We start from the raw sequence: 17378 nt of genomic DNA, 5'->3' as shown, positions 1-17378 counted from the left end.
ATTGGCACCAAGGCAGAAGCGACTCTCATCGCTGAAGACGACACGTCTCCATTCGTCCCTCCATTCACGCCTGTCGCGACACCACTGGAGGCGGGCTGCACGATGTTGGGGCGTGAGCGGAAGACGGCCTAACGGTGTGCGGGACCGTAGCCCAGCTTCATGGAGACGGTTGCGAATGGTCCTCGCCGATACCCCAGGAGCAACAGTGTCCCTAATTTGCTGGGAAGTGGCGGTGCGGTCCCCTACGGCACTGCGTAGGATCCTACGGTCTTGGCGTGAATCCGTGCGTCGCTGCGGTCCGGTCCCAGGTCGACGGGCACGTGCACCTTCCGCCGACCACTGGCGACAACATCGATGTACTGTGGAGACCTCACGCCCCACGTGTTGAGCAATTCGGCGGTACGTCCACCCGGCCTCCCGCATGCCCACTATACGCCCTCGCTCAAAGTCCGTCAACTGCACATACGGTTCACGTCCACGCTGTCGCGGCATGCTACCAGTGTTAAAGACTGCGATGGAGCTCCGTATGCCACGGCAAACTGGCTGACACTGACGGCGGCGGTGCACAAATGCTGCGCAGCTAGCGCCATTCGACGGCCAACACCGCGGTTCCTGGTGTGTCCGCTGTGCCGTGCGTGTGATCATTGCTTGTACAGCCCTCTCGCAGTGTCCGGAGCAAGTATGGTGGGTCTGACACACCGGTGTCAATGTGTTCTTTTTTCCATTTCCAGGAGTGTATAATGCCCAGTTGTGCAGTGAGGTGTTTGATTGTGATTACCTTGAATGAGAGTGTCTGCACATTCAAACAGAATTCACAGATGTGTGCAATCGGCCTGCACGCGGGAGATCGCGTTGTGCAACCTCATTGAGCTTCATGAAACTACACTGGCTGAAGTGGGAACATTTGACGACATCTCACAACACAGTCTGCAACCTTTCAATAAAAACTGGTTGAGGGCAAAGGAGGGGTGGGGGAGGGGGGGGGGGGAATGTTGCATTAATTACTGAACACCCCTCATACATTTAACTGATAATGTTTGAGAATATGTATCACCCCAGGAACTAAATTTGGATGGAATTACACAAAAATTTATTTTGTCATGAACGATTAATAGATATACGTCCAATATTATTTAGGTTTCATACTTTAACAGTGAAATGATAACCATATTTTGTTAGTGAAAGTTAATACTCAATGTGAACCCTACCATTTTGATTTAACAATCCAAAATTTCATATTTTATTTTTAATTTTACAGTATCCAATGAGTTATTGACAAGAAATAATTTTATTAATATATCAGTGACGACAGGCTGGCAACGGAATGAAAGATCTGAGAGGGATGGAGGCTGGCCGAAAGATGAAGAAAGTCCTGTTGGAATGCAACACTAATAATCAGAAGGAATATGCCAAATTAACAAACTACAAATAACGAGCAGATTACAGGGGGGGGCGAAGACCTCTTGTTCCCACCCCCTCCCTTGTGCCCCCTTGCCAACACCTATGCTAGTCTCTGCACAGCGACTACACTGTGGGAGATGCACATTTCTCCTCGAAGTTGTGAAAAGTGGTTTTTTGTCAAATAGACAGAAAGCTCAACTAGAAACTGTACCTACATGAAATACAAACAATACTTACTTTGAGATAGAAATATTTAATACTGATACCTGAGGCAATATTCAGTATTCCTCTCTACTAATTTTGTGTCACATACACACAGAGGGTGAAAGTTTTCAGCAGACAGCGATGCTTCCTAAAGATAAAAGAAATGTCCGCTCGCCAAAGAAGTTATGCCATGAAAGTGGGAAACATTTGAACAACAGAAAGACATCACAAAGGGCTTCATTCTCAGTTTATTGAGAACGCATTCAGGTTTAATGCAGCTTTCTTAGGAAATAACACTGATGATTTCCTTCTCTTCCTTATCCAATCTGAGTTCATACTCTGACCAACTCCACTCTTACTAACTTAGTATTTCTTTTATTATTTTTATTCTACAGTTCTAGTTCTGTAGCACCAAGTTTAGAAGCAAATCTCCAACGTGATGGAATGTGTCAGTACATGAAATTATGATAAAGTAATAACAGATAAAATAAAATGTTTATGAACTCAACAAAAGACAAGCCATAAGTTTATGCAAACACAATCAATATAACACAGGAATCAGCTTAATTTTTCAAGGAACTCGTCGACAGAACAGGAGGAGTGACCCACGAGGAAACTCATACTAACAAAGAGATAGAGTGGCTGGCAAGTACTTACCTCAGCTCAGTACAGCCGATAGATACACATAAAACAGAACCAAAAATTACATTCCTAGCTTTCGGAACAAATGTTCCTTCATCAGGGAGGAGAGAGGGGAAAGAAGGGGAAGAAGGGAAAGGAGATTCAGTTACTCACAACCCAGGCTATGAAGCAACAGGGAAAGGAAAATAGGGAGGGTAGCAAGGATGGAGGTATGGTTGTCAGAGACAACCATACCTCCATCCTTGCTACCCTCCCTATTTTCCTTTCCCTGTTGCTTCATAGCCTGGGTTGTGAGTAACTGAATCTCCTTTCCCTTCTTCCCCTTCTTTCCCCTCTCTCCTCCCTGATGAAGGAACATTTGTTCCGAAAGCTAGGAATGTAATTTTTGGTTCTGTTTTATGTGTATCTATCGGCTGTACTGAGCTGAGGTAAGTACTTGCCAGCCACTCTATCTCTTTGTTAGTATTTGTTTCACATCTTTATATGAGATTTTCCATTAATCATTTAGATCACGAGGAAACTCTTCAGTTTTGATTTGAAAGTGCATGGATTACTGCCAAGATTTTTGAATTCTTGTGGTAGCCTACCGAAAAAGTATACGGCAGTACATCGCACACCTTTCTGCACAAGAGTCAAGGAAGTGCGATCCAAATGCAGATTGGATTTCTGCCTAGTAGTAACTGAGTGAAAGCTGCTAATTCTTGGGAATAATCTGATATTTTTAATAACAAACAACAGTAAAGAATATATATGTTGAGAGGCCAATGTCAGAATATCCAGACTGGTGAACAGGGGTTGACAAGAGGTTCGCAAACTTACACAAGTTATTGCCCAAACTGCCCATTTCTAAGCCAAAAATATCCAATTTCATAAATTATCTGTAAGATCACCCCTCCCCCCAGAATAATAAAATTCTGTTTTGCACATTTCACTTGTGCTGTACATCCAGTAGTTAAACCAATGGTGTAAAGTGTCCATAAGACACTATTTCTACGACTGTTTACATTAACAAGGATGAGAAGTACGAAGAATGTACTAATATCTCAAAATATAAAAAAAATAAATTAATTAAAAAGCAAATCTTCAAAATAATGCTGGTACTCATTAGAACTAAAACAGCCATTATGTTGTATTCCTGTACAGGAAAAAGGCTATCATTAATATTCCCCACACTCACCCTTACAAGCTTGTTTCTGGAAGAACACACTGTCAGATGTGAAGGATCTGTGCCATACAATTTCAATATTTTTTTTTAATTCAGATTTTGGCCGTCTAGGGACCGCGTTAAACAACTATTTTTCAATGTACATTTCTCCTATTGCGCTCCTCCTCCTTTCTCTTCTGCCAATATGTCTTCATCCTCTCTCTGTGCTGCTCCCTTCGGTCTTCTGTCCACGCTGTTCCTCCAGTTCTTCTCTTCTTCACTTCAAATCCTTCAAAATGTTGAATTTTGTCTCTCATTAAGTCCCTGTTGGTTATATCATCTTCTCCTATACCCATCTCCTTTAAGTCTGCTTTGACTTCTTTGAACCAGGTAATTTGGGTTCTGGGGTTCTTGTCAAAAAACATGAATATTTTCTTTGTCAGCCTTTCATCATTCATTCTTTTCACATGGGCGTAAAAGCTTACTCTTCTCTTCCTCATAGTATCTCCCACTTTCTCAATTTTGTCATACACTTCTCTATTACCTCTAAGCTTCCAAGTCCCCTTCTCAAACCTCGGCCCAAGTACTCTTCTAATGATTTTTCGCTCCTTTTTTGCTATAGCTTCCATTTCCTTGTTAGTGTTCATTGCTAAACATTCAGATGCATACAGACACTCTGGCTTAATCACAGTGTTGTAGTGCCTTATTTTTGCGTTAATTGATACTGACTTCTTGTTGTACACATTCTTTGTTAGCTGGAATGCCATTTCCATTTTTCTTGTTCTTGTTTTATTTCCTTCTTTATCTGAAGCATTGGGCTGGATGATTTCCCCTAAATATTTGAAATTAGAAACCTTCTTTATCTGGCCATACTTTGTAATCATATTGTTCGGTGCCTCTTTTACATTGGTTAGGTACTCTGTCTTTTCAAAGGAGATTTTCAGTCCTGCTTTTTCTGCTGTTTCGTTCAGAATATTGATCTGTTTGACTGCTTCTTCCAAACTTCCTGCCAGAATCGCTAAGTCATCAGCAAAAGCGAGGCAATCTACTTCTAATACCATCCCTTATTCTTCCTAATCTGATTTTTTGTATTCCTTCTTCAGTCGTTTTCTTCCTCCACTCTCTAATAACTTTTTCTAACACACAGTTGAATAGGGTAGGTGACAACCCATCTCCTTGTCTTAATCCTGTTCTGATTTTGAATGGTCTGGATACCTCACCACGGAACTTTACTTTTGCATAGGTATCCGTAAGTGTTTCTTTGACAATTGCGACTATTTTCTTGTCTGCTCCAAACTCCCTAAGGATGTTAACCAAGGTTGTTCTGTCAACTGAGTCGTACGCCTTCTTGAAGTCAACAAACGTGATAAAGATGTCTTTTCCTCTTAACCGTCTATATTTAATAATTAACTTCAAGTTTAAAATTTGCTCCACACAAGATCTTCCCTTCCTAAAGCCTGCTTGGTATTCACCAATTTCTTGATCAAGTTGTTTCTCCAATCTGTTTTGTAGGGCCTTAGATAGAATTTTATACGTTACCGGAAGTAAAGATATCCCTCTGCAGTTATTTGCATCGGTTTTATCACCTTTCTTGAAGATAGGGTGGATTAATGCAGTTTTCCATTCTTCCGGTATATGTTCTGTTCTCCAAATCTCATTGATTATTCCCAGTAGTTTTTCTTGAGTTGTATTATCCACACTTTTCCACATTTCTGCAATTATCATGTCTTCCCCTGGTGCTTTATTGTTCTTAAGGTTTTTAATGATTTCTATGAGGCATGGGGGTTCAGAATTATTGTTTACTGTGTTTGGGGTGTTGGCTGGTAATTTTTCAATAGGTTCCTGACAGTTGAGGAGTTGTTCAAAATATTTTGCTAATATTTCACAATTTTCTTCATTATTCATTGCCAGTTTTCCACTGGTATCTTTAAAACACAGATTTGGTGCTACATATTTTTGTAGTTTGTGTCTGAATGTGCTGTAAAAGGATCTGTTATTGTTTCTCTTAAAATCTTTATCCATTTGTATAAGTTGGTTCTTTTCAAATAGTCTTTTTACTGATCTAATGAGTTTTGCTGTAGAAGATCTTTGCTGTTTGAACTCCAGGTAGTCCTTATCACTTTTGGTTGAGTGCCATTTCTTCGATGCCTTCAGCCTTTGTTCTATTGCTTCCTCACATATCTCATCCTACCATTCGTGTTTCTTTCTCTTTTTCATTTTTGCGACTTCTTGAGCAGATCTTATCATTCCTTCTTTTATATCTTCCCATTTATCCGAACATATAACTATGTTTTGACAGAATTCTTCTCTTTTCTCTTTCAAGATGTTTGCGTCTATCTTTTGAGTTTTCCTGTTTTGTATTTGTTTCTCTTTTTGTGGTATGAAATTTAATTTGATTGTCAATAAGTAGTGGTCAGTTACAATGTTTGCCCCTTTCCGAACTCTCACATTCATTATTTCTTTTTGATTATAGTGTATGATGGGTATGTGATCTATCTGGAACTCTCCAATACTTGTGTTAGGTGATTTCCATGTTTTCTGTTTCTTAGGAGGTTTTTTGAAATTTGTAGACATTAATTTTAATTTATGACCCTTGCATAGTTCTATTAATCTTTCTCCATTTCTGTTTGTCCTTTTGTGAGCCGGGTAGTTTCCTACTGTTTTTTTTTGTATTTTTTTTCTTGGCCTATTTGTGCATTGAAGTCCCCAAACAGTATTTTCACATTTGATGTTGGGATTTTAGAAAGTTCGTGGTCTAGAGATTCCCAATATGTATCTACTTTCTGAGGGTTTTTCTTATTGTCATTGTTGATGGGTGCGAGGCAATTAATAAGTGTATAGGTTTTATTTAGGGCGCGGAATGTGAGAAAAGACAAGCGTTCATTAGGTGACTGGAAGTATTGAGTTTACCCAGTTAGATTTCACGATGAAGCCTGTTCCAAGGTGGGGAAGGCCTCTTCCACATGGGTTCCAGCCTTTCTTTCCTTTAAATATCCTGTATCCTTCATAATCCATTAAATCTTCATCTGTAAATCTGGTTTCCTGCAGCGCACATATTTGGATTTTATATACCTTTAAGACTTTGGTGAACTGCCCATTTCAATATTGTTGTTAACAGCTTTTTATCTGAAGAATCTAAAATAAAATGAATCAAACTGACATCATCTGACAGCTAAAAAACATCCAACAACCTACTTCTCACTGTGCCTGTCTATGACACCCACCTTCACGTGGTGAATACAAATCTACCACAATTCATAATGCTAAAACAAGGGGAAAGCTGTATCTTCCAACTGACTTGCATTTCAGGAAACTTAATTTCTACATCTACACACCTACTATGCAGAGCACATGGCAGAGAGAACCTTGAACCACTATCACTCATTACCTTTCTTGTTCCACTCGCAAATGAAGCGAGGGACAAATAACTGTCTATATGCCTCTGTGTGAGCCATTATTTCTCTGGTCTTCATGGTCTGTGTGAAATGTCTGCTGGCAGCAGTAGAAAACATTCTGCAGTCAGCTGCAAATGCTGGTTCTCTTTTAGTTTTTCTCACATTGTCTCATGAGAAGAACTTTATCTTCCCTCCTTTGATTCCCATTTGGATTCATGTTACATCGCCATAATACTCACGGGCTGACAAACTATTAGTAAAACGTCTAGCAGCAGCCCTTCAAATTATTTGTGAGTCTTTCTTTCACCTTGATCCCAAACACACAAGCAGTACTCAATAACAGGTCACACTAGTGCTCCATATGAGGTCTCCTTTAAGGATGAGCTACACTTTCCAACAACTCTTCCAATAAACCAAAGTTGACCATCTGCCATCCCCCTTACTGTCCTTACATTTTCATTCCATTTCATATGTCTTTGCAACATCACACCTATATATTTAATCGACTTTATTGTGTCGGGCAGTACACCTACACCTATAACTATACTCTGCAAACTACTGTGATGTGTATGGCAGAGGGTGCATCCCATTGTACCCGTTATTTGGACTTTTGGCTCCATTCCATTCATGCAATGGAGTGTAGAGAAACAACTGTTTAAATGCTTCTGTGTGTGCAGTAGCACACCTAACCTTATCCTCACGATCCAAATGGGAGCAATATGTATTGGGTTGTAGTATTAGGTTTGTGCAAAAGTTCATGGCAGGTTTGTTTTGGCTGTTGGTATTCCACATGCTATGGGTTTACTTATTGTCATTTTTCATTTGTAGCCAACTTATTTTTGATTTTACGTTACGGATGAGTAAGTTCCCTAATTTATTATTAGTTGAGAATGAAACTATTACATTTTTTTTTAAAGGTTAGCTATTTTTTGTGATATGGGCCCCATGTATGGGATACTTGCGAATATTTTCTCTTCTTTCATAGTGTTGTCATTCTTTGTCTTGCTTTTGTGTATTTGTCTGTCTAAATTGTCTATTGTTTTGGCTGTGTAGCCATTGCTTATGGCAATGCTCTTTATTGTATCTGTCTCATTTTTTAGGGTGTTTCCTTCTAGATTAAGAGAGTGAACTCTGTGTAGCACGGACCTAAATGCAGGATGTTTGTGTGGTGGGATGGCATGATGAGCTGTTCATTGTTATGTCTGTATGTGTGTTTTCTGTATATGCTGAACTTATGTTTCTGTTGATGGTTGGTGATTTTAAGGTCCAGGAAATTAATGCTTTTATTGTCCTCAACACAATGCACAAACATAAAGCCTACTATGCTGGGAAAACAGGCAGAAACTTCAAGACCCATTTTCAAGAACATGTAAATGCTTTCAGCCTCAACTACTTTGAAAAATCAGTCATTGCACAACGTATGGTGGAAACTAAACATGCCCTCAACAATCTAGAAAACAATTTGGTAGTATTACATAATGAAGCCAATGGTGAGACCCTAAATCTGTTAGTGCAACTGGAGATATACCTCCACAAAACCAAGAAACCAAAATTGATGTTAAATGAACAAACAGATTTCACAAGCCTTAACTATTTCAGTAATGGTAAAGATCTGTTCTAAAGTTATTTTCTGCATATGTCAATTGTTTATTAATTATATCTACGAAAAATTCATCTTTGACCACACAATGTACATAAACATCTGTGAAGTGTTTACAAACAAGTGCTTGCAAATGTGCCTCTTCAATGAAGTGATATGCTTGAAAATGATGGAGGAAAAAACTTATACTGTTACTGAAATGTTAAAAACACTTTTCTTTGATTATGTGGTAAGTTTACACTATTCATCTTTTCCACTATTTCACACATATTTTTCGCGTATGACTTATGAAGTTCGTAACCTAACATCAAACCTTTTTGTGACAGGAATATGCATTTCATTTCATTCAAGAGAACAAATAAATCATGTTTTAAGATGAATTACACCTGAAGATGGACCCACAGGGTCCAAAATGCATCATGTACTAACTAAAACGCGGAAAATTGTGACTGAAGAAGTTTTTTAATTCATACACAGTCACGTTTGAAGCTGCAAAATATGGATAAAATTAAAAAAATCTATAGATTTAAGTTTCATCTACAATGACAAATATACCAGCTCCATTTCCTGTTCCCCCATCCTTTTTGTATATGCATAAATGTTCCCCAAAGATCTCACTACTGTCAACTTTAGGTTTTAACCAGCATTCTGTGCCTGATATTATGTGAAGTTCAGTGCTTTTTAGGAGCACTTCCAGCTCTGACACTTCATTGCAAATGCTTTGGGGGTTAACCGCTAGAATTTTGATTCTCTCATGTGCAAGATGCATTTCTTTGAATCTTACACTGATAATTCTGAGATTCCCTGCAACTAGTGTAATCTGGATCGGATGGAGAGTATCTTAATCTAAAAAACCATTGTGTGCACCTCACACACAATCATCTACTTGGGTAGCTGCCTCTGGTATGTAATGTACTCCTGACCTATTAAGGGGCATCTTAAAATTCTCAGCCCCATGGTGCAAATCTAGGATGTCACAGCCTAGATTGTCACATAACCCTTTGAATCTTTGATTTAATCCTTCTACTTGACAGAGAACCAGGGGGTCACAACCTGCTCTGCAGACAATGCCGCAGATTGATAGCTGTGTTGAAACTGTGAGCAAGGCTGGTATTCTCAACCCTGTCTGCTAGTTGCTGCAATGATCCATGTATGACCTTGGATCTTCAACAACAGGCATTGTTTGTTCCAACATGCACCACTATCAATAGTTGATTATACCCTGTTCTCCCAACAAGGGCCACAACAGCCTCTTCGACATGTTGAATGCAGCCTCCTGGCATACACACAAAGTGTACCTGGTGTCTGTTCCCATCTCTTGCTGCCATTTCTGTAATGGGTACCATTATTCATTGTACATTAGAGATGTCAATGTTAATGTACCTCTACTCTTCATTGTTTGCTTCCTCTTGACGCAGGACAAACCAGATTTCCCCAAAACAGGTAAAGTGTGTTCCACTGGCTCAGTTTCCATTTCAGTGGAACACAGCACCTCTAACTTGTTTGTTATAGGAATCAGTACAGCACACCGAGCCCTCCCTGATCTCTGCCTACCCCATACAGGCCACCTAGACCCAACATTGACTCACCATCAACAGTCAAGTGGATGGGTAATGCTGGGGCTTTGATTTCCTGCAGCAGGTACAGTGCCTACAGGAGAGGCTAATGCTTACGGTATCTTCAACAGCTCACTCATTCGCAGCAGCTTCCAATTGCTCATCCCCTGCATGGTAACAGTACAGACACTGCAGGGATGCACTGTGCCCAGTGCAGCATCTTACAAAACAGTCAATAATTTATGCCTGGTGCAGTATTTTGCAGAGCAGTAAACAAAGAGCTTCATACTAAGCTTGCTGATGCTCTTAATTTACAAGTTTGATATGCTACAAATATTATCAGTATGCTTGCAGAATTTAAGTAATAGCCCAAAATGAGATATCTATTACAACAGAAAAGTTGTTACAATACTGTATTCAAATATTTCAAGGTTGTTTCTCCTACTCATCTGCATGAACTTACATTTTTGCACATTAAAAGCAAGCTGCCATTCATCACACCAAATAAAAGCTCCGTCATTCATCCTGTATCCTCGAACAGTCATGCAACAACAACACTTTCCCTTTGACTATACTATCATCGGCAAACAGTTGCATATTTTAGTTAATTCTAACAATCAGATCATTTATGTATTTAGAGAACAAGGAAGGTCTTAACACAGTTCCCTGGGAAACACACCGTCCCAGACAACGTACTGGGTTTTAATACTTAAGAAGCTTTCAAGCCACTCATGTCTGAGAGCCTATTCAATACGCTCTGACCTTCATCAACAGTCTGCAATGGGGCACTGTGTCAAATGCTGAACAGAAACCTAGGGGACTCATCCATGGTTTGCAGGATATTATCTGAGAAAAGGGCAAGATGCGTTTTGCAGGAGTGATGTTTTCTAAGTCAGTGTTGATTTGACACTTTCTGGCATATTGTAACTGTGTAATGGGCTGAGACTCAGCACACAGTTTTAATTTGCCAGGAAGTTTCATAACAGTGTACACACTGTTGCAGAGTGAAGATTTCATTCTGGCAGTGTTGATTTGTTGACAGACGCGTTTCTGCCCGAAGGAAATTTATTTCCTAATGTGCCACTCTGAATGGTCGTCCTAACTATCTAGTTGTTTTCTAAACAGGGGCGGGAATGTTACAATATCTCTTTTTCTTATGCTGGTTATATATTCTATACACAAAGCAGAGCCCTCTGTTTTCTCTTATGGAGGTAAGATTCCACCCATGCATGAGGGATGCCATTTTGCCATAATACTTTAATCTGGGAAGTACAATTTTGTGATCACAAAATCAAAGCTTTTGACAAGTTCGCAAACTACATCAGCAGATAATTTTTTTCTATCCCTGCTGACACTCCATTTGCAAGGTTTTTTTATTTCTCTTTATGAGGAGAATCCTTTATTAAAGCCAAACTGAGAGCAAAGAACAAGTTTTCATTTGACTGTGCAGGATTTATTAACCACCTATCAAGTTGGCTTTTATAAATTACTGATTGAATGAATGAATGAATGAATGGATTCCAGCTGAATAAGCTAATTCTAACTGGAATCTATATTACAGTTCCCCACTTTCACTGATAGCTATGAATGGTTAAGTGATGAACAATAACTTTATGTTATTTACTCCAGTGATATTTAAGGAGTGGTCAGTGAGTGACAACTAATCTGCTCTTAAAATGTAAGGTCCTTCCACAAGTAATGCAACATTTTTTTCTCAGAACAGGATTGTTTTATTCATGACGAATACACAATGTTGTTCCCCAATGCTTTGGGTACAAAATTATTGTTCAATGTAATATACATTAAATTCTTTGGGCTGCAACACCATAATGTTAAGACTGTATGCCATCATAGTGCTACTATCATGCTGTGTGTCTCAGCCAAATTTTTGCTCCATTTATAACTTCCCCTTAATTGCTGTTGAGCTTCTCAAGGAGTCCATCCACCAGTGGGGCAAAGAGATGGATGTTGGAAAGCCTGAGATCTGGACTGTAAGGCAGATAAGGAAGAACAACCCACCAAAGGTTTGGTATCTATCAGGCGAACACAGTAGTGCATGACGACGTGTTATCATGGTGAAGGAGAAGAGCATTCACTTTTTGCAGCTATAAACATGTAATCATTTCTTCAATTTCCTGAGAGTCTCACTATAAACTTTCGAGTTTATTGTTTGAAAATAAGGGAGAAGATCACACATAGTAACCCCTAAAGAATTCCAGAAGACTAGCCATAACCAGCTGAGGGTACTGTTATGAAGTATAGTAGTATTTTGAAGGAAACACTGAAAGTTTTCTGCTATATTTTCCACCTTTCAGATACTTTTTTTTATTGTGTGTCAACTACTTGTGAGCAACTGTAGCTGTTATTTCTGAACTCACTGATCAACCTATGTATATCTGCTGGGGCATCTGATTCGGTAGTTTTCTCTGCAGACATTGCCTGAGGTGGTGAAACTCCAGCCAATGAGGAGTAAGGCACTCGTATGCTAGGCATGGTTTCCAAGTTTTGAAGCAGGACAAAACATTCTTGGTCAGTCTGTCCACACTGAAGTGAAGAGGTGTGTGTGACAAGTACAGTTTGGACTGAGGAATTGTCTGTAAGTAATGTTATTTATGCAAGAATAAAAACTGTTTACTGTTGGTTCTAGACTGAAATATCTAGAACCACATAGCTTATTTTTCACAAGAGAAAAGTTTTTATAATTCTGCAAAGAGATCAATCATCACACTGAACAGCAAATGTACAGAAAATTGATGTTTTGCTTTTCCTCCTGAATTACATAATATTCCCAGCATTTAAAATTTGTTAATTTTACATGGCTCACATTTTAAAGCAGCCCACACAGAAGGGAGGCAGGGATGTTGGAAATGACAGGCTCCAGAAATATATCTGATATGTGACTATAACCAAATGTATAGTTGCCTTGTGTTCACATCAACAAGCAGAACAATATATTTTATCTTTAATGAATGCCATTTGACTGAACTCAATGTAGTAAGCATATGAACTCAATGTAGTAAGACAAAGTACTAGGAATATATAGCCCAGCTTGTAATCCATTTTCTTAACAGTTTCGATACCATAATTAGATAGACTGGCCTCAATGACCTTACAGTACTTTGAGGTCTTGACATGGATGTCAACTCCCACGATATAGCTTACATGAAGCTCTTAGAGATGTTAACTTCAAACTATCTTAAAACTATAGTTTCCATGGACACCAGGGTCTCTGCTTCTAGTTGATCAGGGTAGATTATGCAATAATTAACAAAACTCCTGAAGACACTTAAGTACAGAAACATAGACTTTCATTACTAAGACCACCTTGCACAAAAGAAAATCAGCTCCTAAAAGAAAGATAGGAACTTCTGAAAAGAAACAAGCTTCGAATAATAGTAACATCAACTCTCCTAAAATTATACTAGCCGAGGAGAGAGAGAGCACAATCTACCATGTGGAAGGGTCAGGTAACAAATGAGATTTTTGGACTTTTGATTCTTGCTGCCCAATTAAAGAAATGCAGACAGAGCCAATACACACTCAGAGTGGAAGAAATAACTTCAGACTTTCAGACAACATTTTTGAACTTAGGCATGATATTCCATGACCTAGATGTCCTGTACAAATCAACAAGGCTGTACACTTTCAAACAAAGAATATAACACAGAAAAGATAACTTTAAACGCAAGGCCTTCTGGAAACCGATCAGGTAGTATTGGACGACTTCCTCAACTAGGGATAATAAACCTTTATGTATTATACACAATGGTATTATAAAAGACCCAAAAGCTATACATCCAATACGCATTTCATATCACCTACAGGATACCCAAACACTATACACACACACACAGAGAGAGAGAGAGAGAGAGAGAGAGAGAGAGAGAGAGAGATATCAAATTACAACACTCTAACAGTGGATTTTGAATCAATGAGGTTAATGAAAATGAAGTAAGCAAGAACCCCGAAAGATTCGTATGTCACATGCCGTATAAATGAGAAAGTTAAACCACTAACCTACCTCATAAGACTAAAAACAAGCATTGTTAAACCACTGCATAAGGAATGAAGTACAAAAGAGGTTTCAAACTATCATCTGGTATCAATGACCCCTACCTTTAGTAGGGTTTTTAAAATGTTCTCCTTCTTCAGCCCTCTGCTTATTTTACAAACAAACAAGTTCTTAACAGAAAAACAGCATGGTTTTAGGAAATATTGCTGCACACCACCTACAGTTACTTAATTTCTCCATGAAGTATACATCCTTCTGGATGAAGGAATAAAGACAACAAGCATATTATTATATCTTTCCAAAGTCTCTGACTCAATCAACCACAGCTGTTCATTAAAAAATTGAAAGCACACAAATCCAAAGACTCAGCTACGCAGTTACTTATCTAACAATTACAATCTGTGTACTAAACAATAACTTGTTCTTGGAACTCTTCCATTTCGTCTGCGTTAAAAGAAAGAAAAAAAGAAAAAAAATTGGAACTGTGAGTCCACCTTGATGCAAAACACACTGTTATTTGTTTACTTATTTATTATCCAAACTAGTTTTGGTGACGAACACAGCCCTTATCGGTGGGTTCTTTAAATGTCATTTATTGTATGTTACGGCATGCTTTTAAGAATTATTGTTGCTGTTTGCGGCATATTTTCTGTGCTTTTTCTGTTGCCATTTTCTCTCAGTGTACATCATCTGCAAGTTCGTTGGATGGCATGTGGCTGATTCTATACACAGAAAAACAAAACTTTCCCATTTTATGATCTGGATGCATTGCAAAGTGCAATATCAATAGTTCATTAGGAGACAAGTAGCTGTTGAGTTCTACTCTAATGAAAAAAAGTTACTTTCACTCCTGCAGCTTTCTCTATTTATCATGCATATAGAGGAATCATAATACTCAGTATATATATATATATATATATATATATATATATATATATATATATATATATATATATATATATATATATATATATATATATATATATCTGAAAGATGATGTGACTTACCAAATGAAAGTGCTGGCAGGTCGACAGACACACAAACGAACACAAACATACACACAAAATTCAAGCTTTCGCAACAAACTGTTGCCTCATCAGGAAAGAGGGAAGGAGAGGGAAAGACGAAAGGATGTAGGTTTTAAGGGAGAGGGTAAGGAGTCATTCCAGTCCCGGGAGCGGAAAGACTTACCTTATGGGGAAAAAAGGACGGGTATACACTCGCACACACACACATATCCATCCACACATATACAGACACAAGCAGACATATTTAAATATGTCTGCTTGTGTCTGTATATGTGTGGATGGATATGTGTGTGTGTGCGAGTGTATACCCGTCCTTTTTTCCCCATAAGGTAAGTCTTTCCGCTCCCGGGACTGGAATGACTCCTTACCCTCTCCCTTAAAACCCACATCCTTTCGTCTTTCCCTCTCCTTCCCTCTTTCCTGATGAGGCAACAGTTTGTTGCGAAAGCTTGAATTTTGTGTGTATGTTTGTGTGTCTGTCGACCTGCCAGCACTTTCATTTGGTAAGTCACATCATCTTTGTTTTTAGGTATATTTTTCCTTCATGGAATGTTTCCTTCTATTATAAAAAATATATATATATATATATATATATATATACAAAATATCTATAATTAACAACACAGCATACACACTGATTCTCTCTGTGAAATAATTCAGTTCCACACACATGAGGCATACATGTGTTCCAATGAAACAATAATGCCAGTACTATTCTGGACTAAATCTGTACACTCTGTGAAAGCTTCGGAGCAAAGCCTAGTCAGTTATATAAAGGTAAACTTTACTTCTATTTGACTAATATATTTTTCTTTTAACTTACAACCAATGGTCCTGACAACAGTTGTATTCCAGAGTACACCGAACTGGTAACTCCTATCATAAAGTGCGATGCTCCTAGATTTCTCATGTATGCAGATAGCAGAGGAACGGCTAGGCCAACTGCAAACATGTCCTGCAAAAATAGCCACATTATCAATGTCACTAATCATACTAAAAATCATTAGTCCCTAACAAAAATAAAAAGCAAGGTGCGGTAACTACTGCTCTTAATAATTTGTGAAAAGACGGACTTCCTTACCAAAAATGAAGACACGTAAAGCCATTTTATTTTATATTTGTTATACATATTTAAGATGTACGCCGACTGCTCTCGTCTCCTGATTGCATAACAAATTCGGTCCTTCAAGACCGGTAGATAATGCCACTCAAGGACGAACGAAACGACTTATCATACACTGTGCACATGATATGTATCCAATTCAGCGCATCATAAAACCTATCTGCTCTACGGTAACCTCTATTTATAACACAACCACGTCTCTCACAGACCACTACAGTTTTCGAACTGATACCAAAACAACAAAACACATACGCACACCACATGATTTCTGTGCAGGTTGTCAATCCACAGGAATACCAACATATGAATAATCCAAGCATAACCTTTCTGTCGTTTGAAATGTGTCGTCAGGTTAACCCTTACAACACCTTTATTTTAGGATAATAGAGATAAAAACCATCCGATGTCAACTAACAAAACGCTTAAATACCAGCTTTTCGAGGTTGTTTATTGAGGCATTCGACACTGCTGCATCACGCAATCATTCTATTCGCGTTATTGTACTCCACCACATCTTTCATAAATTCTTAAAAGTAATTCGAATACAAAAGTAGTACTGTAGTTTGCATATCACGTTCACCAGACATTATTTTGTAGTACTGATTCAAAACTGAGTTATGAAGCATGCTCGACAAGTCTCTGAGTGAACAGAATTAAGAATCAAATACAAGAATTTTTATTCAACACTGATCACTTTACAATGAAACACGTAATATTGACGCGTTCCTCATCTATGAAATGTCTGCAGAACACTTTGAAATAATGAACGAAATGTTCAGGTTATAGAGTTACACTTCTAAAACAATTTTTAAAATACAATTTACGTAGATAATATATATCGCTATTAATAACACAGGCCTGCAAAAGATTTTTTTTGAAAGTTGTTTGAAATTTGATAATTTACTTTTATGTACTTCTCAGCACTGATTTAAAAAATGCAAGCCGTTTTCTCTACCACGTTAGGTTTTATCACAAAAAGGGAGTATTTTTGGGTATAATAACAGAATTTAAGCAATTTATCACATTTTTCCAACGTTATAAAGTTTTATTTTATTTATAAATCATGTTCTAAGCTACATTTCCAGTACACTTCCATTTCTCTTTAAACTCATAAGTCCTTATAATTACGTTTTCGCTTTTTGTTGAAGCTTCTTTTATTGCTTTTCCAGCTGTGGACTCGTTGAGGATCATCTCTTTTTATCATCCAGCTGTAGTCCGCTATCATGTTGATTTTCCATCTTCCTTGATATCTTCTTTCCATTTCTTTGATGTC

The 17378-nt window shown here is 38.3% G+C and overlaps 1 protein-coding gene across 1 annotated transcript in view; it reads right to left on the bottom strand.

Annotated features, from left to right (window-relative positions):
* Positions 1–16388, bottom strand: part of LOC126094211 (major facilitator superfamily domain-containing protein 9-like) — a 46717-nt gene extending 30329 nt beyond the window's left edge. Inside the window, exons 1-2 of the mRNA XM_049908778.1 lie at positions 16064–16388; positions 15806–15937 (exon numbers count right to left, since the gene is read on the bottom strand). Coding sequence (XP_049764735.1) covers positions 15806–15937; positions 16064–16111 — 180 coding nt within the window. The 5' untranslated portion in view covers positions 16112–16388. The remainder of the gene's footprint in view (positions 1–15805; positions 15938–16063) is intronic.
* Positions 16389–17378: the final 990 nt, after the last annotated feature.

Source organism: Schistocerca cancellata, chromosome 1 (genome assembly GCF_023864275.1).
Source record: "Schistocerca cancellata isolate TAMUIC-IGC-003103 chromosome 1, iqSchCanc2.1, whole genome shotgun sequence".
Taxonomy (NCBI): domain Eukaryota; kingdom Metazoa; phylum Arthropoda; class Insecta; order Orthoptera; family Acrididae; genus Schistocerca; species Schistocerca cancellata.
This window is presented reverse-complemented; position numbering and strand designations above follow the sequence as displayed.